At 47.2% G+C, this 20,072-nt stretch overlaps 1 protein-coding gene across 4 annotated transcripts in view; it reads right to left on the bottom strand.

Annotated features, from left to right (window-relative positions):
* IDE (insulin degrading enzyme) overlaps nucleotides 1-19,810 on the bottom strand; it is a 114,833-nt gene extending 95,023 nt beyond the window's left edge. For 2 of the 4 annotated variants that reach the window (XM_069753789.1, XM_069753790.1), the window contains exons 1-3: nucleotides 19,293-19,449; nucleotides 2,755-2,939; nucleotides 768-975 (exon numbers count right to left, since the gene is read on the bottom strand). In XM_069753789.1, the coding sequence (XP_069609890.1) occupies nucleotides 768-975; nucleotides 2,755-2,939; nucleotides 19,293-19,360 (461 nt within the window). In that variant the 5' untranslated portion in view covers nucleotides 19,361-19,449. Of the gene's footprint in view, nucleotides 1-767; nucleotides 976-2,754; nucleotides 2,940-19,231; nucleotides 19,454-19,662 lie in introns of those variants that run through there. The other 2 variants (XM_069753792.1, XM_069753791.1) reach the window with 2 other exon arrangements.
* Between the last annotated feature and the right edge of the window lie 262 nt (nucleotides 19,811-20,072).

The raw sequence follows: 20,072 nt of genomic DNA, 5'->3' as shown, positions 1-20,072 counted from the left end.
CCCTTTAGGGTAGGTGCACACGTAAGAATTTCTTGCAGAAAATTCCTGAAGAAAACCTGACATTTTCTGCAAGAAAAACGCATACTTTTTTTCGCGTTTTTACTGCGTTTTTTCCCCCCGGAGCTTTCCCAATGCATTATATAGCGGGGAAAAAAAAAAAAAACACGCAAAATTAATGAACATGCTGCGTTTTTTTTACCGCGATGTATTTTTTCCGCGGAAAAAAACGCATCATGTGCACAAAAATTGCAGAATGCATTCTAAATGATAGGATGCATATGGATGCGTTTATGCGTTATCGCAAAAAAACCGCAACGTGTGCACACGGCCTTACAGATATAGGAGAGGACAGTTGGACATAAAGATGTATGGAGAACCGTTTCAGGAAAAATTGCCATAGAAGATCTGTGTCTGCCTCTAGCTCCTCCCCTCCATAGAACTTTATGAGCACCAACCGTAATGGGAAATTCTGTATTTCACTGAATACAGATTTTACCAGCGAGTTGGGAATTTTGAGAATGAAAGATTAGTCTCAGAAGAAGAAGAAAAAAAAAAAGCAGATTTCTCTAAAACGATATCACAAAGTTGATTATTTTCAACAATAGTAACTTTAAAATCGTACCAGGTCACCGCCTTGTTTTTTTATTGTATGTATGCTTTAGCTATCTTCAATAAATGGAGTTATAAAAAAAAAAAAAGTATTTTTCACTCCATATTTCTCCTTTCCAATCGGTCTTTGGAAAGCAAGCCCATCATATGGTCTTTACCTGTCCAATGCTCCCTCTAGGTGTTCATGGGACACATCAAAGTAATAGTTGGTATGTTCTCCACTGGTGAAGGCGTTGGAGCTCCCCGCGTGTTCACTGAGAAACTGGCTGTACTCATTTTCTTTGGGGTACTTTTTCGTGCCCAAGAAAAGCATGTGCTCACAAAAGTGGGCAAGTCCTGGTATGTTGTCTGGATCAGACAGGGATCCTGCCATGAAAGACAGCAGAAAGCACAGTATTATTTATTATTATAGCGCCATTTATTCCATGGCGCTTTACATATGAGGAGGGGTATACATAATAAACAAGTACAATAATCTTAATCAATACAAGTCACAACTGGTACAGGAGGAGAGAGGACCCTGCCCCCGAGGGCTCAATCTACAAGGGATGTGTGAGGATACAGTAGGTGAGGGTAGAGCTGGCCGTGCAGTGGTTTGGTCGATCGGTGGTTTCTGCAGGTTGTAGGCTTGTCGGAAGAGGTGGGTCTTCAGGTTCTTTTTGAAGGTTTCGATGGTAGGAGAGAGTCTGATGTGTTGTGGTAGAGAGTTCCAGAGTAGGGGGGATGCACGAGAGAAATCTTGTATGCGATTGTGGGAAGAGGAGATGAGAGGGGAGTAGAGTAGGAGATCTTGTGAGGATCGGAGGTTGCGTGCAGGAAAGTACCGGGAGACGAGGTCACAGATGTATGGAGGAGACAGGTTGTGGATGGCTTTGTACGTCATGGTTAGGGTTTTGCACTGGAGTCTCTGGGCAATGGGGAGCCAGTGAAGGGATTGACAGAGGGGAGAGGCCGGGGAATAGCGGGGTGACAGGTGGATTAGTCGGGCAGCAGAGTTTAGAATAGATTGGAGGGGTGCGAGAGTGTTAGAGGGGAGGCCACAGAGTAGGAGGTTACAGTAGTCAAGGTGGGAGATGATGAGGGCATGGACTAGGGTTTTTGCAGATTCTTGGTTGAGGAATGTACGGATCCAGGAAATATTTTTGAGTTGGAGTTGGCAGGAAGTGGAAAGGGCTTGGATATGTGGTACTAGATGGTGGCCCGATTCTAAAGCATCGGGTATTCTAGAATATGCATATCCACGTAGTATATTGCACAGCCCACGTAGTATATTGCACAGCAACGTAGTATACAGCACAGAGCCACGTAGTATATTGCCCAGCCACGTAGTTTATTGCCCAGCCACAATATTTTAAAAGGGGTCCACCTTACAATCAAATGAAACAACTTTGCATTAGGTCGCAAAAAGGTCTCCTTTTTATTGCTCTTGTATATGTAGCATTCTCAAGGGAACAGACAGCATTCAGTGTGGTGTAATCTAGAAGTCCCGAGATATGGCCACAAAGAATTTATGCCTGACATATGCACTCCGTGAAATCCACTGGATAAACCCGCCGCCAACTGTTGATTCTGCGGTGGCTTCCTGGTGGAATCCACTTTTATAGGAGACAAATCACTTTTGAAGCCAGAGGTAGACGATACATGACGGCACAAGCACCTGTTCACACTTGCTAGTTAGTTTTCTGACTCATTGTTGACTTATGAAGACGTAGATCCACTGGGACACAAAGGAACGAGATTTGCAACTAATAACTATTGCAAATTTTTGTGTATTTTACATGCACGTGTGTTTTGTTAGCAACACACTTTATTATTCAAGGTTTTTGATGCTTAGTTATTGCATATGTAAATGAGACTATTGAACCACATGTTTTTTAATGTTCTTGCATAGCATTAATCAAATATTTTTCACCCCCCCCCCCCCAAGATCTATTAAAATGGGCCAACGCCTTTACGTTTGCTTCCATATGAAGAAGGACTTTTAATAAATATCAAGGTCGGCCGGTGACTTTGTCCGAGCTTTTATTTCTGTCCCATCCTTGATCCATGGCCTGTGCGCCAGTAATGGAAATACATTGATAAGGACACGATAAAAGGAAAGCTCAGAGTAATGTGGGACGCGACAGTATTTCCGGAGCCCCGTACCTATGTAAACGTCCAGCGCAGCGGAAGATTTGTCGGTGGTGGGGTCACTTATAAGAAGGGCTTTTATCCCATTGACCAGCTCCACACCCCGATATTCCCTCTTGTCTTCTGGGGATTTGACGATATCATCAACAACTCGTTTGACTGCGAGGGAATTCATGTTGCTGTAGGTTTTGGACCGAAATCTGAAAGAAAGAAAAAAAATTGTAAGTATGAAATCCAAATCCAACTTGAAGTAGGTAAAAGCTGTGAATAGTATTCAGGGGGTGATGTGCGAGCGACGGCTGCGGTCCGGTGTGAGGGCGAGATTTGCTGAGTGTCACAAAGAAAACTAAAGTCTTTTAAGGACAATTCTCTGAGGTTTCTGAGCCAAGGAAAATCCTTCACCAACGCTGAACACGAGCCAGAAACCGTTCAGCCCGCAGCAAAAGTATCATATGATAATAGCAGGAGCCCGGAGTAAACACGCTGCGCCCACAGACAGGCGGAGGAGCGGCTGTAGGGAAGGACAGATGACACCGGCGGTGACTCCAGCTCAGGAATAAGCGACTAAGCCAGTGCACCAACAGCAGATCCTGCACATCACTCCCTTTCCAATTCCATAGTTAAAACGGACACCACATTACTGAGGTTTAGCCAGTGCCCTCATTTTTGGTGCTGCTGCCCAATTCCTTAGTGGTCTCTTTGGCCCTTTTCCAAAATAACCACTGGAAAGGCATAGGGGAAAAGTCTGAACCACGGCTAATCCGCCTGTCATAATTAAATAGAAATTTATTCTTACTCACCCTCCCCAGGTCCAGTGTCGAGTATCTGCCGTTGCTCTGTTGTCTGCAGCACTAATGGCACATTGATAGAGCTGCAGTCAGTGGATGGCAGTGGCTCCGGGCTACTTGTGCCGCCAACTCTAGCTGAAGCATTGTTGACGTGATGTTCGTGCTGGTAACAATAACAGATACTCGACTGAAGCAGGGAGACCCAGCACTGGGGTCTGGGAGGGCAGATAAAGTAGATTTTATTTTTTGTTTTGAAGCTGCAGCCAGGGAAGGAAACCAGAAAATCCCATTAGCGGTATTGTCCGGGACTCCTAGGTCATAACAAATGGGTGTGGGTCCCACACCAGCCGCCGCCACCGATCCACTGCCTGCAGCCCCCACCGATCCCCGGGCCGCAAGCCGCCAACGATACCCGGGCCGCAACCCGCCAACGATCCCCTGCCTGCAAGCCGCCACCGATCCCCCGCCTGCAAGCCGCCACCGATCCCCTGCCTGCAAGCCGCCACCGATCCCCTGCCTGCAAGCCGCTGATACCCTGCCTGCAAGCCGCCACTACAAAATATGCCAATAAATGCTTTAAAAACGAGCTTGTGTATGAACACTGCCCAATGTACACAGTGATGTGCCATCTGCAATTGTACGAGGCTTTCAGAAGTTAGTGATTTGTACAAATCGTTTTTTCCTTCTTTTAAGCACATCCCATGACATTTGAAACGTACAACATAAGTAAATACCCTGGTAGTAAATAGATTGTTGATCATCAGTGATCACAGGCAAACTCCTGCAAATAAGGACAACAGCAGGACATTAGGAGAATCATCACAATCTACACAAATCCCAATCAGAAATATATAACAAGCAGTTTGCAACCAAAAGTCACTTATCTAGAAGACCATGAAAAAACAGCTCTGCAGCATAAGACAGAAATAATGACAATTCCCCAGTGTACACCACCAGTACTCCAAACTGAGCGAGCACGGAAGCGATCAGTCATCTGTTTTATAAAAAGCTCAGGACAGGGAAGAAACTTGTAAGAATACAGGTACATAGCAAGCCCTGCAAGGTGCATAATATGCCATGGGACAACTGCAGAAAAACAAACCAACAAGGACCGCACAAGCAAAAATCATACAATGATCTGATGCCACTAGGCAAAAATTTACAAAATAGAACATGAGGTCCTTCGCTTAAAGGGAACCTGTCAGCAGGATTGTGCACAGTAACCTGCACACAGTCAGGTCAGCGCCGTTATACTGATTACAATGATACCTGGTGAGGAAATCCGTCTTGTGGTTGTTGTTTAATCTTTATTTTCAGTTAATGAGATTCTGGTGCTCTGGGGCGGGGCTGTGGGGGTCTTCATGTGGTGCTCCGATTAGGTAATCCTGTGTATGGCTTCTGACAGGTCACTGATCCTTCACTCACCTGCCCCCTAGTTTACATACTGAATATTATATGTATTGGGGAAAAACAAACAAAAAAAAAAAACAACATTCAGCAGGCAGGTGCAGCCGGCGACATTCTACATGATCGAATGTAGAATGTGCATTAAATTGTTTTGTTTTATTTAGTCTTATACATATAATTCTGGAAAAAAAAATAAAAAATAAAAAAATTTCAAAATGGCACCGGCTGCATCTGCACAGTAGCATTGGCCATCGGATAGATGCCAATATGCCGGCTGAATATATACCGTATATATATTTTTCCAATACACATATGTATGTAAAATAGGGGGCAGGTCAGTGAGGGATCAGTGACTTGTCATAAGCCCATAAACATGTATATGTGAGCAGAGCAGCACATAAAGCCCCGCCCACAGGCCTCCCGGAGCCCCGCCCACATGCCTCCCAGAGTCCCACCCACACGCCTCCAGGAGCCCCGCCCACAGGCCGCCCCGAAGCGCCAGAATCTCATTAACTGAAAACTACAAATAAAGATTAAACAACAACCACAAGACAGATTTCATCACCAGCTATCATTGTAATCAGTATAACGGCGCCGACCTGACACTGTAGGTTACTCAGCACAATCCTGCTGACAGGATCCCTTTAAGATTCTGCCCGGACTGTATGAGGCCCAGTGCCACATCATGGCAAACTTCTCAGTGGGTCTCTAGCCTTTGTTACATCTAATCACCTGCTGTTAGTGCTGTGTGATGGCCATTGTTGCTGTGGTTTTGTGACTGTGGGGGGCTGTGGCCCGGAGTCGCGGCTTGGGTGCGGTGAGGCACCAGATCGCCCATCCCGCTGGTGCAGTCACGGTAGTTTCTGCACGTCGCCGTGCATTTTCAGGCTAGGCACCCACTGAGGTTCACAGAGACGTGGCAGTGGGCTTCCTACTGTCGGATCAGATTGTTAACCTCTTAGTGACCGCCAATACATCATTTTACTGACCTGCGAGGGGGGGGAGACTAGCATCGCCCGACAGGTGACAGTCCGGCAGCTGTCAGCAGTACTCTATAGCTGACAACTTGCTGCATCAGCCATTACACTATGTAATGATTTTTGTTCCTGGCTTCCAAGTGTAGTATTTCAACTGCTTATCTTTAAATGAAGCATTCCCCACCTTCCTCCTCAATAGAGTACACATACCAAACATGTATAAAAGATTTTTTTTTTATTTTTTTAAGTTAACTGGCAAAAAGAAATTCCAAAATTTGTGAGAAAAACATTTTTTTTTGGCTTATGTCACCATTTTCCAGGATCTGTAGCATCTCCATTTTTTGTGATCTGGGGCTGGGTGTTTGATCGCCTGTTATTATACTGTTGCGGCAACATAAAAAAATAAAATAAAAGAATAAAACATAATTCTGGCATTTTAATTTTCTTTCTAGTTACACAGTTTACCGATCTGATAAATTATATTTATAATTTTATAGATTCAGACAGTTCTGAACTCAGCGGTACCAAACATGTTTTTTCATTAGGGCAAAGGAGGGGTTGTTGGACCTTGTGGTTCTTTTTTTTTTTTTACTGTCGTCAGTAGTCCCCCTAGTAGACTTGAAGCTATGATCATCTGATCGCTTGTGCTATACGTAGCAGAGCTTCAGCCATGGACCGGCATTCAAAGGAGTTTCACAATGACAGGCACAGGGGTCTTCTGCAGACCCCAATAATGTGACAGGGGCCCCAAGAGTTATGATGCGCTTCCGGCAGACACATGTTGAATGCCGCTGTCAGATTGACAGCGGCATTTAACTTGTTAACAGCCGTGGGTGGATCTCGGATGTTAGAGGCACATGATTATCAGATCAGCCATCATGTGCAGGGAGAAATGCGGGATCAGTGTGGAAACACGCATCAAAGGCAGGGACACGACCCAGGATGTACATATATGTCAAGGGGTTAAATGATTTCTCTTCAGTCTTGTAAAAAAAAAAAAAAAAAAAATTGCATGAAAAGGGGCAGCACCTGTGTCTCACTATGGCCTCATTCAGACAGCAGTTTTTCTCGTACGAGTTCTGCATTTTTCATGGATAGAAATCGTACCCATTATAGTCTATGGCACCTCCTGACGAAGAGATGGCGAAACGCGCGTAGGGGCGGCAGGTCGGGGTCTATTTACTAAAACTATATACGTATTAGCCGTAAGTCTGCACTTTGTCACCTTCTCGCACAGCAGGCACTTTATTTATTTTTTTTTACCTATACATCTAACTTACCCTCCAACCTCACACGAGGATGTCACTTTTTTTATATGACTGAGACTCCATTAGGATCTTTTGTTCTCACACTTTGTTTTCTATTCTGCTGCTCTGCATTTGCACAACCATTAACCCCTCATGAACTTTGTTCTTGTATAAATTATGTATAGTTGTGCAATCTTTTGTTGAGCATTAGCTCAGCATTTACTCCTGCGGTATTTATTAGTCATTTTGTATTCCTTGGCTATACTTTCTCTATTACTAGCCCCATGAATGGTCCTACTTTGGTAGTGTTACTCTGTCCAATATTTTAATGTGTATTTATTAGTGACGAGCGTATATACTTGTTACTCGAGATTTCCCGAGCACGCTCGGGGGTCCTTTGAGTATTTTTTATTGCTCGGAGATTTAGTTTTCTTGCCGCAGCTGAATTATTTACATCTGTTAGCCAGCATAAGTACATGTGGGGGTTCCCTAGCAACCAGGTAACCCCCACATGTACTTATGCTGGCTAACAGATGTAAATCATTCAGCTGCGGTGATGAACAGTAAATCTCCGAGCACTAAAAAATACTTGGAGGACCCCCGAGCGTGCTCGGGAAATCTCGAGTAACGAGTATATTCGCTCATCACTAGTATTTATGTCAATAAACTTTCTTTATGGTTGAATATACTCTCTGACCCTCCATTTTGCTTTAATTATGCAGAGTTGGGCCCTTTGTGTTTTTACAAAAATCTAGCCTACTCTAACCTTGTGCCAAAAAAACAGCAGCCTAGCACACTGAAAGTGGTGGAGGCCTAAAGCTACATGCACACGTTGCGGAAAGTCCTGCGGATTTTTCCAGACTGATTTGGTAAATCTGCAGGTAAACCACTCTGAGCTCACTTGGTCCTCTAAAAGGACACGGCATGATCTGTTTTAGATAAAGGTTCGTCCTCAAGCTTCAAAGCCTTATTCATGGACTCAGAGTCTCCTGATCGTGAGGAAATTCCTGACCTAGGGACGTATCAGAATCATCCTCTGAAACAGGTTCTCTACTAGCCCCAATGGAAGGGAAGCGAGAAATAGAGCTCTCAGAACCAGAATCCCGGTGATGGTCTGGGGATATGGCATGAGTCTTGTTCCTGGAAGAGCGAGAGCTCCATGGCAAGGTACGACCCCTAATGTACTAGGGGTTTGGACAATCGGAAGAGTCGTCAGAAATAGTGCCCTGGTTAGAGGGTCTCGGAACGATTCTAACGCTTTTGCCAGGGATGCCATAGACCGGGTAAGGGAAGTAGCCCACTCAGGGGGGACTAGGCTCACTGGGTTCGGTCCCCAGGGGAGGTCCGCAGTGTATGCCCAGAAATCGCTAGTCCTGAAGACTGATTCAAAAGGCTGGAGCAGCGCTGCAGCATCAGCCCTGTGGGTGTACCAAGATGGCCGCCGAGATCAGAGCGCTTCTCAGGGAACAAGAAGTGCCAGAAAGAGTGGGCGTATGAAGAGGAAAAGCCGGGGGCTAAATTTTAAACGTGCGATTGCGGCCTGCAGTGCCTCGACCGCTATTAGCGCCCTTCTTAAGCCACACTCCTTCATTGAATTGCCGCACTGCGGACCACCCACAGACCCTGGCTTTAAGGTGCGGACCTCCCATACCCCAGGGACCAGGACCCCTCAGCGCCTCGGCCCCCGCAGTGTACTCACGGTAGATGCGGTGGGCCGGTGCTCAATCCACTGTTGCCATAGTCAGGGAGTGGGTGGAGAGCTTCTGCCGCCTTGCGTGATCCGCTATATCAGTGGTGATGCAGAGGGCGGCTGCACGGACACCATACATATTTATGTCCGGCTATGCACCTGGATCCAGGAGAGGTAGATGGAGGGCTACTCCATGTGGTCGCCTGCTATGGAGGGGGGAGATTGGAACGCGCAGGAACCGTCGCCCGTAAGGTGAGCTCAGGGCTGGCATCCAACGGTGCAGGAAAGGATACGGGAGGGACGCTCCACCAACTTGCCTATTGATGATTCGGTGGAGATCGGAACCTAGAAAGGATCTGTTGCCCCCATTCACTCCATTAAGGGAAAAAATAGAAGTAAAAAAAAAAAAAACTAAAATAAAAATGGTGGGGTCTGAAAGCAGACCCAAGTGCCTCCTACAGACACTGAGCAAGAACTGCCAGCAGGAGGGTGTATACTGCAGAGGAGGAGCTATTCTTTCTGTATTTGCTTAGTGTCCTCCTAGTGACAGCAGCATAACACCCATGGTCCTGTGTCCCCCAATGAGGTGTAGGAGAAAAAACATCTTGCCAACCATTAGGCATGGGGGTGGATCAATTATGCTTTGGGGTTGTGCTGCAGCCAATGGCACAGGGATCATTTTACAGGTAGAGGGAGGAATAAATTCAAAGAAATTTCTACAAATTCTTGATGCAAATATAAAACCATCTTTAAAATAGCTGAATTTGATAAGATGGCTTCTACAAATGGATAATGATCCGATCACTGGCTCGCTCTTCTTATCTGCATCTCAAAAACATTTCTAGAATTCGCCCTTTTCTTACTTTCGACTGAGTGAAACAGTAAGAGTTTTTGCATTCATTCTCATCTGGACTATTGTAACTCTCTACTAATCGGCCTCCCTCTTAAACTCTCCCCTCTCCAATCTGTGCTGAATGCTGCAGCCAGGATCATATTCCTCACCAACCGATGCCTCTACCTTGTGCCAGTCATTACAATGGTTACCCATCCACTCTAGAATCCAGTATAAACTTATTACCCTCATCCACAAAGCACTCCATGGCTCAGCACCACCCTACATCTCCTCCCTGGTCTCAGTCTACCACCCTACCCGTGCCCTCCGCTCCGCTAATGACCTCAGGTTAGCATCCTCAATAATCAGAACCTCCCACTCGTCTCCAAGACTTTACACGTGCTGCGCCAATTCTTTGGAATGCACTACCCAGGTTAATACAATTAATCCCCAATCCACACAGTTTTAAGCGTGCCCTAAAAATGCATATGTTCAGACTGGCCTACCGCCTCAATGCATTAAACTAACTATATGGGTTGTCATTATGATTTAACAAGAGAAAACATAGTAGTATGACAATACATGACTTCACCCAACCACTAACCATGAGTGGACAAAAAGATTTGGTGCATCATTCATATTCTCTGAAAAAAGGCCAGGAAAGCAAAGATTCTGCCGGGGTATGTAAACTTTTGAGCAAAACTGTATGTGACTCCTGGACTAATATCTGTATACATATACACACACTAGATGGTGGACAGATTCTAACGCTCGGGTATTCTAGAATATGCATGTCCACATAGCAGATTGCCCAGCCACATAGCAAATTGGCCAGCCACGTTGCACAGCCCATGTAGTATATTGCACAGCCCATGTAGTATATAGCAATGTGGGCATCAAATCCCTGTTAAAAAAAAAAAAAAAAAAAAAAAAAAAATAGTTATATACTTACCTTCCGGAGCCCCCTGATCCAAGCGAAGCGGTTATTGACACTCCTCTCGCGCTCTGGTCTCAGGAGTGCATTGCGGTCTCGCGAGATGATGATGATGTAGTAGTGGTCTCGCGAGACCGCTACGTCATCATGTCGCGAGATCGCAGCATGGATCGGTTACCGGAGCGTCGCGAGCGGGAAAGGCATGTTGTGGATCGGAGGGGCCGACGGACAGTGAGTATATAACGATTTTTCATTTTATTTTTTTTTTTAATTATTGTTGTTAACATTAGATCTTTTTACTATTGATGCCGCATAGGCAGCATCAATAGTAAAACGTTGGTCACACAGGGTTAATAGCAGCGTTAAGCGTTACACCGCGGCATAGCGCAGTCGGTTAACGCCGCCATTAACCCTGTGTGAGCGCTGACTGGAGGGGAGTATGGAGCGGGCACTGACTGCGGGGAGGAAGGAGCGGCCATGTTGCCGCCGGACTGTGCCCGTCGCTGATTGGTCGTGGCTGTTTTGCCGCGACCAATCAGCAACTTGGATTTCCATGACAGACAGAGGCCACGACCAATGAATATCCGTGACAGACAGACAGAAAGACGGAAGTGACCCTTAAACAATAATATAGTAGATTATATATATGTGGCTCCTGGACTATTATATACACATTATATATACAGTTGTGGCCAAAAGTATTGACACCCCTGCAATTCTGTCAGATAATACTCAGCTTCTTCATGAAAATGATTGCAATCACAAATTATTTGGTATTATCTTCATTTAATTTGTCTTAAATGAAAAAACACAGAAGAGAACGAAGGAAAAAGCAAAACATTGATCATTTCACCCAAAACTCCAAAAATGGGCCAGACAAAAGTATTGGCACCCTCAGCCTAATACTTGGTTGCACAACCTTTAGCCAAAATAACTGCGACCAACCACTTCCGGTAACCATCAATGAGTTTCTTATAATGCTCTGCTGGAAGTTTAGACCATTCTTTTTGGCAAACTGCTCCAGGTCCCTGATATTTGAAGGGTGCCTTCTCCAAACTGCCATTTTTAGATCTCTCCACAGGTGTTCTATGGGATTCAGGTCTGGACTCATTGCTGGCCACCTTAGAAGTCTCCAGTGCTTTCTCTCAAACCATTTTCTACTGCTTTTTGAAGTGCGTTTTGGGTCATTGTCCTGCTGGAAGACCCATGACCTCTGAGGGAGACCCAGCTTTCTCACACTGGGCCCTACATTATGCTTTGTTGGTAGTCTTCAGACTTCATAATGCTATGCACACGGTCAAGCAGTCCAGTGCCAGAGGCAGCAAAGCAACCCCAAAACATCAGGGAACCTCCGCCATTTTTGACTGTAGGGACCGTGTTCTTTTCTTTGAATGCCTCTTTTTTTCTCCTGTAAACTCTATGTTGATACCTTTGCCCAAAAAGCTCTACTTTTGTCTCATCTGACCAGAGAACATTCTTCCAAAACGTTTTAGGCTTTTTCAGGTAAGTTTTGGCAAACTCCAGCCTGGCTTTCTTATGTCTCTGGGTAAGAAGCGGGGTCTTCCTGGGTCTCCTACCATACAGTCCCTTTTCATTCAGACGCCGACGGATAGTACGGGTTGACACTGTTGTACCCTCGGACTGCGGGGCAGCTTGAACTTGTTTGGATGTTAGTCGAGGTTCTTTATCCAACATCCGCACAATCTTGCGTTGAAATCTCAATTTTTCTTTTCCGTCCACATCTAGAAAGGTTAGCCACAGTGCCATGGGCTTTAAACTTTTTGATGACTGCGCACGGTAGACACAGGAACACTCAGGTCTTTGGAGATGGACTTGTAGCCTTGAGATTGCTCATGCTTCCTCACAATTTGGTTTCTCAAGTCCTCAGTTCTTTGGTCTTCTTTCTTTTATCCATGCTCAATGTGGTACACACAAGGACGCAGGACAGAGGTTGAGTCAACTTTAATCCATGTCAACTGGCTGCAAGTGTGATTTAGTTATTGCCAACACCTGTTAGGTGCCACAGGTAAGGGTACCTTCACATTTAGTGACGCTGCAGCGATATAGACAACGATGCCGATCGCTGCAGCGTCGCTGTGTGGTTGCTGGAGAGCTGTCACACATACAGCTCTCCAGCGACCAACGATGCCGAGGTCCCCGGATAACCAGGGTAAACATCGGGTTACTAAGCGCGGGGCCACGCTTAGGCTACGTTCAGACTAGCGTTGTGCGCCGCTGCGTCGGCGACGCAACGCACAACGCACGCAAAAACGCGGCGTTTTGCGACGCGTGCGTCGTTTTTTGCCGAAAATCGGACGCAAGAAAAATGCAACTTGTTGCGTTTTCTTGGTCCGACACTTGCGGCAAAAAAGACGCATGTGTCGCACAACGCAACAAACAAAAACGCATGCGTCCCCCATGTTAAACATAGGGGCGCATGACGCGTGCGTCGCCCGACGCAAACTAGCATAACGCTAGTGTGAACGTAGCCTAAGTAACCCGATGTTTACCCTGGTTACCATTGTAAAAGTAAAAAAAAAAACAAACAAAAAAAAAAAAACAGTACATACGTCTGTCCCCCGGCGTCAACTTCCCTGCACTGTGTCAGCGCCGGCCGGCCGTAAAGCAGAGCACAGCGGTGCAGGGGGAGGGCTTCCTGTTGGCTCGGGGATTTATCAGGCTGCCAATTTAGCTTACAAATACTGAGGTAAAAATACAGAGCAAATAACGTGTGAACGAGGTCTAATACAGGAGGAGATGACACACAGGTATATTCTATATACAGGAGGAGATGACACAAGTATATACTATATACAGGAGGAGATGATAACAGGTATATACAGGCGATGACACTGGTATCTATAATATAACGCTGGGAGCGTCACTCTGTCCGAAGCCTTTATAGACTGCGCCGGCGCAGTCTGGGCCTCACAGAGTGACGCTCACCGCGATCTCCAACAGAGAAGCAGGGACCGCCAGGAGGGTGAGTATCGCCTATATTCACCTGTCCTGCGTTCCACCACTGAGCGCCGCCATCTTCCCGGTCTTCAGCCTGTGACCTTCAGTTCAGAGGGCGCGATGACGCGCTTAATGCGCGCCGGCGCCGCCCTCTGACTGAACAGTCACAGCCAGGAGACCGGGAAGATGGCGGCGCCCAGCGGTGGAACGCAGGACAGGTGAATATAGTAAGTGCTGGGGGGCCTGAGCTGGCGGCGATACCGGCACCTGACCCCCACAGCGCGCCGGTGTCCCCACCTGCTCAGGCCCCCGGATGGGTGCAGCACATGACAGGATGGGGACGCAGGATGGGTGCAGCACATGACAGGATGGGGACGCAGGATGGGTGCAGCACATGACAGGATGGGGACGCAGGATGGGTGCAGCACATGACAGGATGGGGACGCAGGATGGGTGCAGCACATGACAGGATGGGGACGCAGGATGGGTGCAGCACATGACAGGATGGGGGCGCAGGATGGGTGCAGCACATGACAGGATGGGGGCGCAGGATGGGTGCAGCACATGACAGGATGGGGGCGCAGGATGGGTGCAGCACATGACAGGATGGGGGCGCAGGATGGGTGCAGCACATGACAGGATGGGGGCGCAGGATGGGTGCAGCACATACCAGGATGGGGGCGCAGGATGGGTGCAGCACATGACAGGATGGGGACGCAGGATGGGTGCAGCACATACCAGGATGGGGACGCAGGAAGGGTGCAGCACATGACAGGATGGGGGCGCGGGATGGGTGCAGCACATGACAGGATGGGGGCGCGGGATGGGTGCAGCACATGACAGGATGGGGGCGCGGGATGGGTGCAGCACATGACAGGATGGGGGCGCGGGATGGGTGCAGCACATGACAGGATGGGGGCGCGGGATGGGGACAGCACATGACAGGATGGGGCGCAGGATGGGTGCAGCACATACCAGGATGGGGGCGCAGGATGGGTGCAGCACATGACAGGATGGGGGCGCAGGATGGGTGCAGCACATGACAGGATGGGGACAGCACATGACAGGATGGGGACAGCACATGACAGGATGGGGACAGCACATGACAGGATGGGGACAGCACATGACAGGATGGGGACAGCACATGACAGGATGGGGACAGCACATGACAGGATGGGGACGCAGGATGGGTGCAGCACATACCAGGATGGGGACGCAGGATGGGTGCAGCACATGACAGGATGGGGACAGCACATGACAGGATGGGGGCGCAGGATGGGTGCAGCACATGACAGGATGGGGACGCAGGATGGGTGCAGCACATGACAGGATGGGGACGCAGGATGGGTGCAGCACATGACAGGATGGGGACGCAGGATGGGTGCAGCACATGACAGGATGGGGACGCAGGATGGGTGCAGCACATACCAGGATGGGGACGCAGGATGGGGACGCAGGATGGGTGCAGCACATACCAGGATGGGGACGCAGGATGGGTGCAGCACATGACAGGATGGGATGGGGACGCAGGATGGGTGCAGCACATGACAGGATGGGGGCGCAGGATGGGTGCGCAGGATGGTTGCAGCACATGACAAGATGGGGACGCAGGATGGGTGCAGCACATGACAAGATGGGGACGCAGGATGGAGGAGCACATACCAGGATGGAGACCATATACCATTATAAATGCTCGCCACCCGGGCGTAGAACGGGTTCAATAGCTAGTATACTATATACAGGGGAGATGACACAGGTACATACTATATACAGAAGAGATGACATACAGGTCTATACTATATACATGAGATGACACAGGTATATACTATATACAGGAGGAGATGACATACAGCAGGTATATACTATTTACAGGGGAGATGACATACAGGTATATACTATATACAGGAGGAGATGACATACAGCAGGTATATACTATTTACAGGGGAGATGACATACAGGTATATACTATATACAGGAGATGACATACAGGTGTATACTATATATAAGGGAGATGACAAACATGTATATACTGAGAGGAAAATGAGAGGTGTGAGTGCAAAATGAGAGGAGTGGGGGAAAATAGTGGAGTGATCGGAAAATGAGAGGTGTAAGGGAGAAAATGAGAGGCATGATGGGAAAATAAGAGAAGTGAGGTGCTATAACTGACCAGATATTTACTAATATATATATCCTACTATATAATTGTCTAATGGTCATTTCCGTCTGTCTTTCTGTCACGGATATTCAATGGTCGCGGCCTCTGTCTGTCATGGAATCCAAGTCGCTGATTGATCGTGGCAAAACAAAACGCCCACGACCAATCTGCGACGGCCACAGTCCGGCGGCAATATGGCCGCTCTTTCCTCCCCGCAGTCAGTGCCCGCTCCATACTCCCCTCCAGTCAGCCCTCACACAGGGTTATTGCCAGCGTTACCGGAGCGCGGTGTAACGCACTCCGGTTACGCAGCTATTAACCCTGTGTGACCAAGTTTTTACTGTTGATGCTGCGTATGCAGCATCAATAGTAAAACGATCTAATGTTACAAATAATAATAATAAAAAAAAACAGTTATTCTCACCCTCCGACGTCACATCCTGTCCGCCGGCAGGTTCCGGTGCTAAGGATGCTATGGGAGAAGGACCTGCCATGACGTCACGGTCATGTGACCGCAACGTCATCACAGGGCCTGCGCGAGGAGGACCTGCCATGATGTCACGGTCATGTGACTGCGACTTCATCACAGGTCCTGCGCTCATAGTTATACCAACCCTGGGACCGGAAGCTGCCGCATGCACCGTACACAGGAGCCAGGACTAAGGTGAGTATATATTTTTTTTGTGTGTGTGGCTGGCCAAGATACTACGTGGACATCCATATTCTAGAATACCTGATGCGTTAGAATCGGGCCACCATCATGTATGTATGCATATATAGCCTCTGGACTATTATATACACACACATACATACATATATGTGGCCCCTGGACTATTATATACGCACACATATGTGGCCCCTGGACTATAATATACACACACACATATATGTGGCCCCTGTACTATTATATACGCACACATATATGTGGCCCCTGGACTATTATATACGCACACATATATGTGGCCCCTGGACTATAATATACGCACACATATATGTGGCCCCTGGACTATAATATACGCACACATATATATGGCCCCTGGACTATAATATACGCACACATATATGTGGCCCCTGGACTATTATATACACATATATGTGGCCCCTGGACTATTATACACACACATATATGTGGCCCCTGGACAATTATACACACATATGTGGCCCCTGGACTATTATACACACATATGTGGCCCCTGGACTATTATACACATATATGTGGCCCCTGGACTATTATATACACATATATGTGGCCCCTGGACAATTATACACACATATGTGGCCCCTGGACTATTATATACACATATGTGGCCTCTAGACTATTACACACACATATATGTGGCCTCTGGACTATTATACACATATATGTGGCCTCTGGACTATTATACACACATATGTGGCCCCTGGACTATTATATACACATATATGTGGCCTCTGGACTATTACACACACATATATGTGGCCTCTGGACTATTACACACATATATGTGGCCTCTGGACTATTATACACACATATGTGGCCCCTGGACTATTATATACACATATATGTGGCCTCTGGACTATTACACACACATATATGTGGCCTCTGGACTATTATATACACATATGTGGCCTCTAGACTATTACACACACATATATGTGGCCTCTGGACTATTATACACATATATGTGGCCTCTGGACTATTATACACACATATGTGGCCCCTGGACTATTATATACACATATGTGGCCTCTGGACTATTACACACACATATGTGTGGCCTCTGGACTATTATATACACATATGTGGCCTCTGGACTATTATACACACATATGTGGCCCCTGGACTATTATATACACATATATGTGGCCTCTGGACTATTACACACACATGTGTGGCCTCTGGACTATTATACACATATATGTGGCCTCTGGACTATTACACACACATATATGTGGCCCCTGGACTATTATACACACATATGTGGCCCCTGGACTATTATATACACATATATGTGGCCTCTGGACTATTACACACACATATGTGTGGCCTCTGGACTATTATACACATATATGTGGCCTCTGGACTATTACACACACATATATGTGGCCTCTGGACTATTATACACACATATGTGGCCCCTGGACTATTATATACACATATGTGGCCTCTAGACTATTACACACACATATATGTGGCCTCTGGACTATTATACACATATATGTGGCCTCTGGACTATTATACACACATATGTGGCCCCTGGACTATTATATACACATATATGTGGCCTCTGGACTATTACACACACATATATGTGGCCTCTGGACTATTATACACATATATGTGGCCTCTGGACTATTATACACACATATGTGGCCCCTGGACTATTATATACACATATATGTGGCCTCTGGACTATTACACACACATATATGTGGCCTCTGGACTATTATATACACATATGTGGCCTCTAGACTATTACACACACATATATGTGGCCTCTGGACTATTATACACATATATGTGGCCTCTGGACTATTATACACACATATGTGGCCCCTGGACTATTATATACACATATGTGGCCTCTGGACTATTACACACACATATGTGTGGCCTCTGGACTATTATATACACATATGTGGCCTCTGGACTATTATACACACATATGTGGCCCCTGGACTATTATATACACATATATGTGGCCTCTGGACTATTACACACACATATGTGTGGCCTCTGGACTATTATACACATATATGTGGCCTCTGGACTATTACACACACATATGTGGCCTCTGGACTATTACACACACATATATGTGGCCTCTGGACTATTATACACATATATGTGGCCTCTGGACTATTACACACACATATGTGGCCTCTGGACTATTATATACACATATGTGGCCTCTGGACTATTACACACACATATATGTGGCCTCTGGACTATTATACACATATATGTGGCCTCTGGACTATTACACACACATATGTGTGGCCTCTGGACTATTATACACATATATGTGGCCTCTGGACTATTATATACACATATATGTGGCCTCTGGACTATTATACACACATATGTGGCCCCTGGACTATTATATACACATATGTGGCCTCTGGACTATTATATACACATATGTGGCCTCTGGACTATTATATACACATATGTGGCCCCTGGACTATTATATACACATATGTGGCCCCTGGACTATTATATACACATATGTGGCCTCTGGACTATTACACACATATATGTGGCCTCTGGACTATTATATACACATATATGTGGCCTCTGGACTATTACACACACATATATGTGGCCTCTGGACTATTACACACACATATGTGGCCTCTGGACTATTATATACACATATGTGGCCTCTGGACTATTACACACACATATGTGGCCTCTGGACTATTATACACATATATGTGGCCTCTGGACTATTACACACAGCGGGCTCCACAGACGGCCGGGGCTGACTCAGCGCGGTGTCCGGCGGCGGGTGCGGCACGTACCGGGCAGGGCTGGCCGCGGCGGCTGGAGGGTGTTCTGCAGGCCGCTTTCCCACCTTCTTACCCGGCTGCGAGTGGTCGGGACCCCCGGAGGCAGCTGACAAGGAGGAGGCGGCGGGAGACCTGCAACATGTCCCGGCACCGCCAGCAGAGGAGAGGGGGGCGGCCTGTGGACTAGACGCGGCCCTCCTCCGTCACCCAGTGCTGACCTATGGAGCCGGCAACTGCGCCACCGCCCCCGCCTCCACATACTTCACAGAGCCGGCCTCCATCGAGGGCTCCCCCGACCCCTAACCTTACCCGACTGCTAGTCTGCCACCGAGTCCCCCGCTCTGTCCTGACCAACAGTCCGCTCCGCTGGGGGATTCCCGGGGAGAGCGCTAGGAGACCTCGGGGACTGAGGCCTACACTGGGCCTGGTGTTCCGCCACTTACCAGGAGCAGCAGGAGAGGAGGCTGCTCTGCCCCGAGTGTCTTATACACGGGGGAGGGGAGGCCTCTCTGGTTAGTCACCTGTCTGCGTCCTGGGCGACAGCACTGCTCTGTCAGCCAGCAGGAGGCTGCCATTCCTGACAGCAGTGTGATGGGCAGCTGCTGGATGGCACTTGTAGTCCCCATGACTGTGCTCACATATATCACTAGCTGGCACTTGTAGTCCCCATGACTTTTGTCACATATATCACTAGCTGGCACTTGTAGTTTCCCATGACAATTCTCACATATATCACTTGCTGGCACTTGTAGTCCCCCCATGACTGGTGTCCAATACGTGTAGGAGCACATGCACATCCTCACCCTGCCAAACAGAAGTTACCCATCACCCTCCCAAAAATTGGGATCTACCA

This window comes from Ranitomeya imitator, chromosome 2, assembly GCF_032444005.1.
Source record: "Ranitomeya imitator isolate aRanImi1 chromosome 2, aRanImi1.pri, whole genome shotgun sequence".
Classification (NCBI taxonomy): Eukaryota; Metazoa; Chordata; class Amphibia; order Anura; family Dendrobatidae; genus Ranitomeya; species Ranitomeya imitator.
This window is presented reverse-complemented; position numbering and strand designations above follow the sequence as displayed.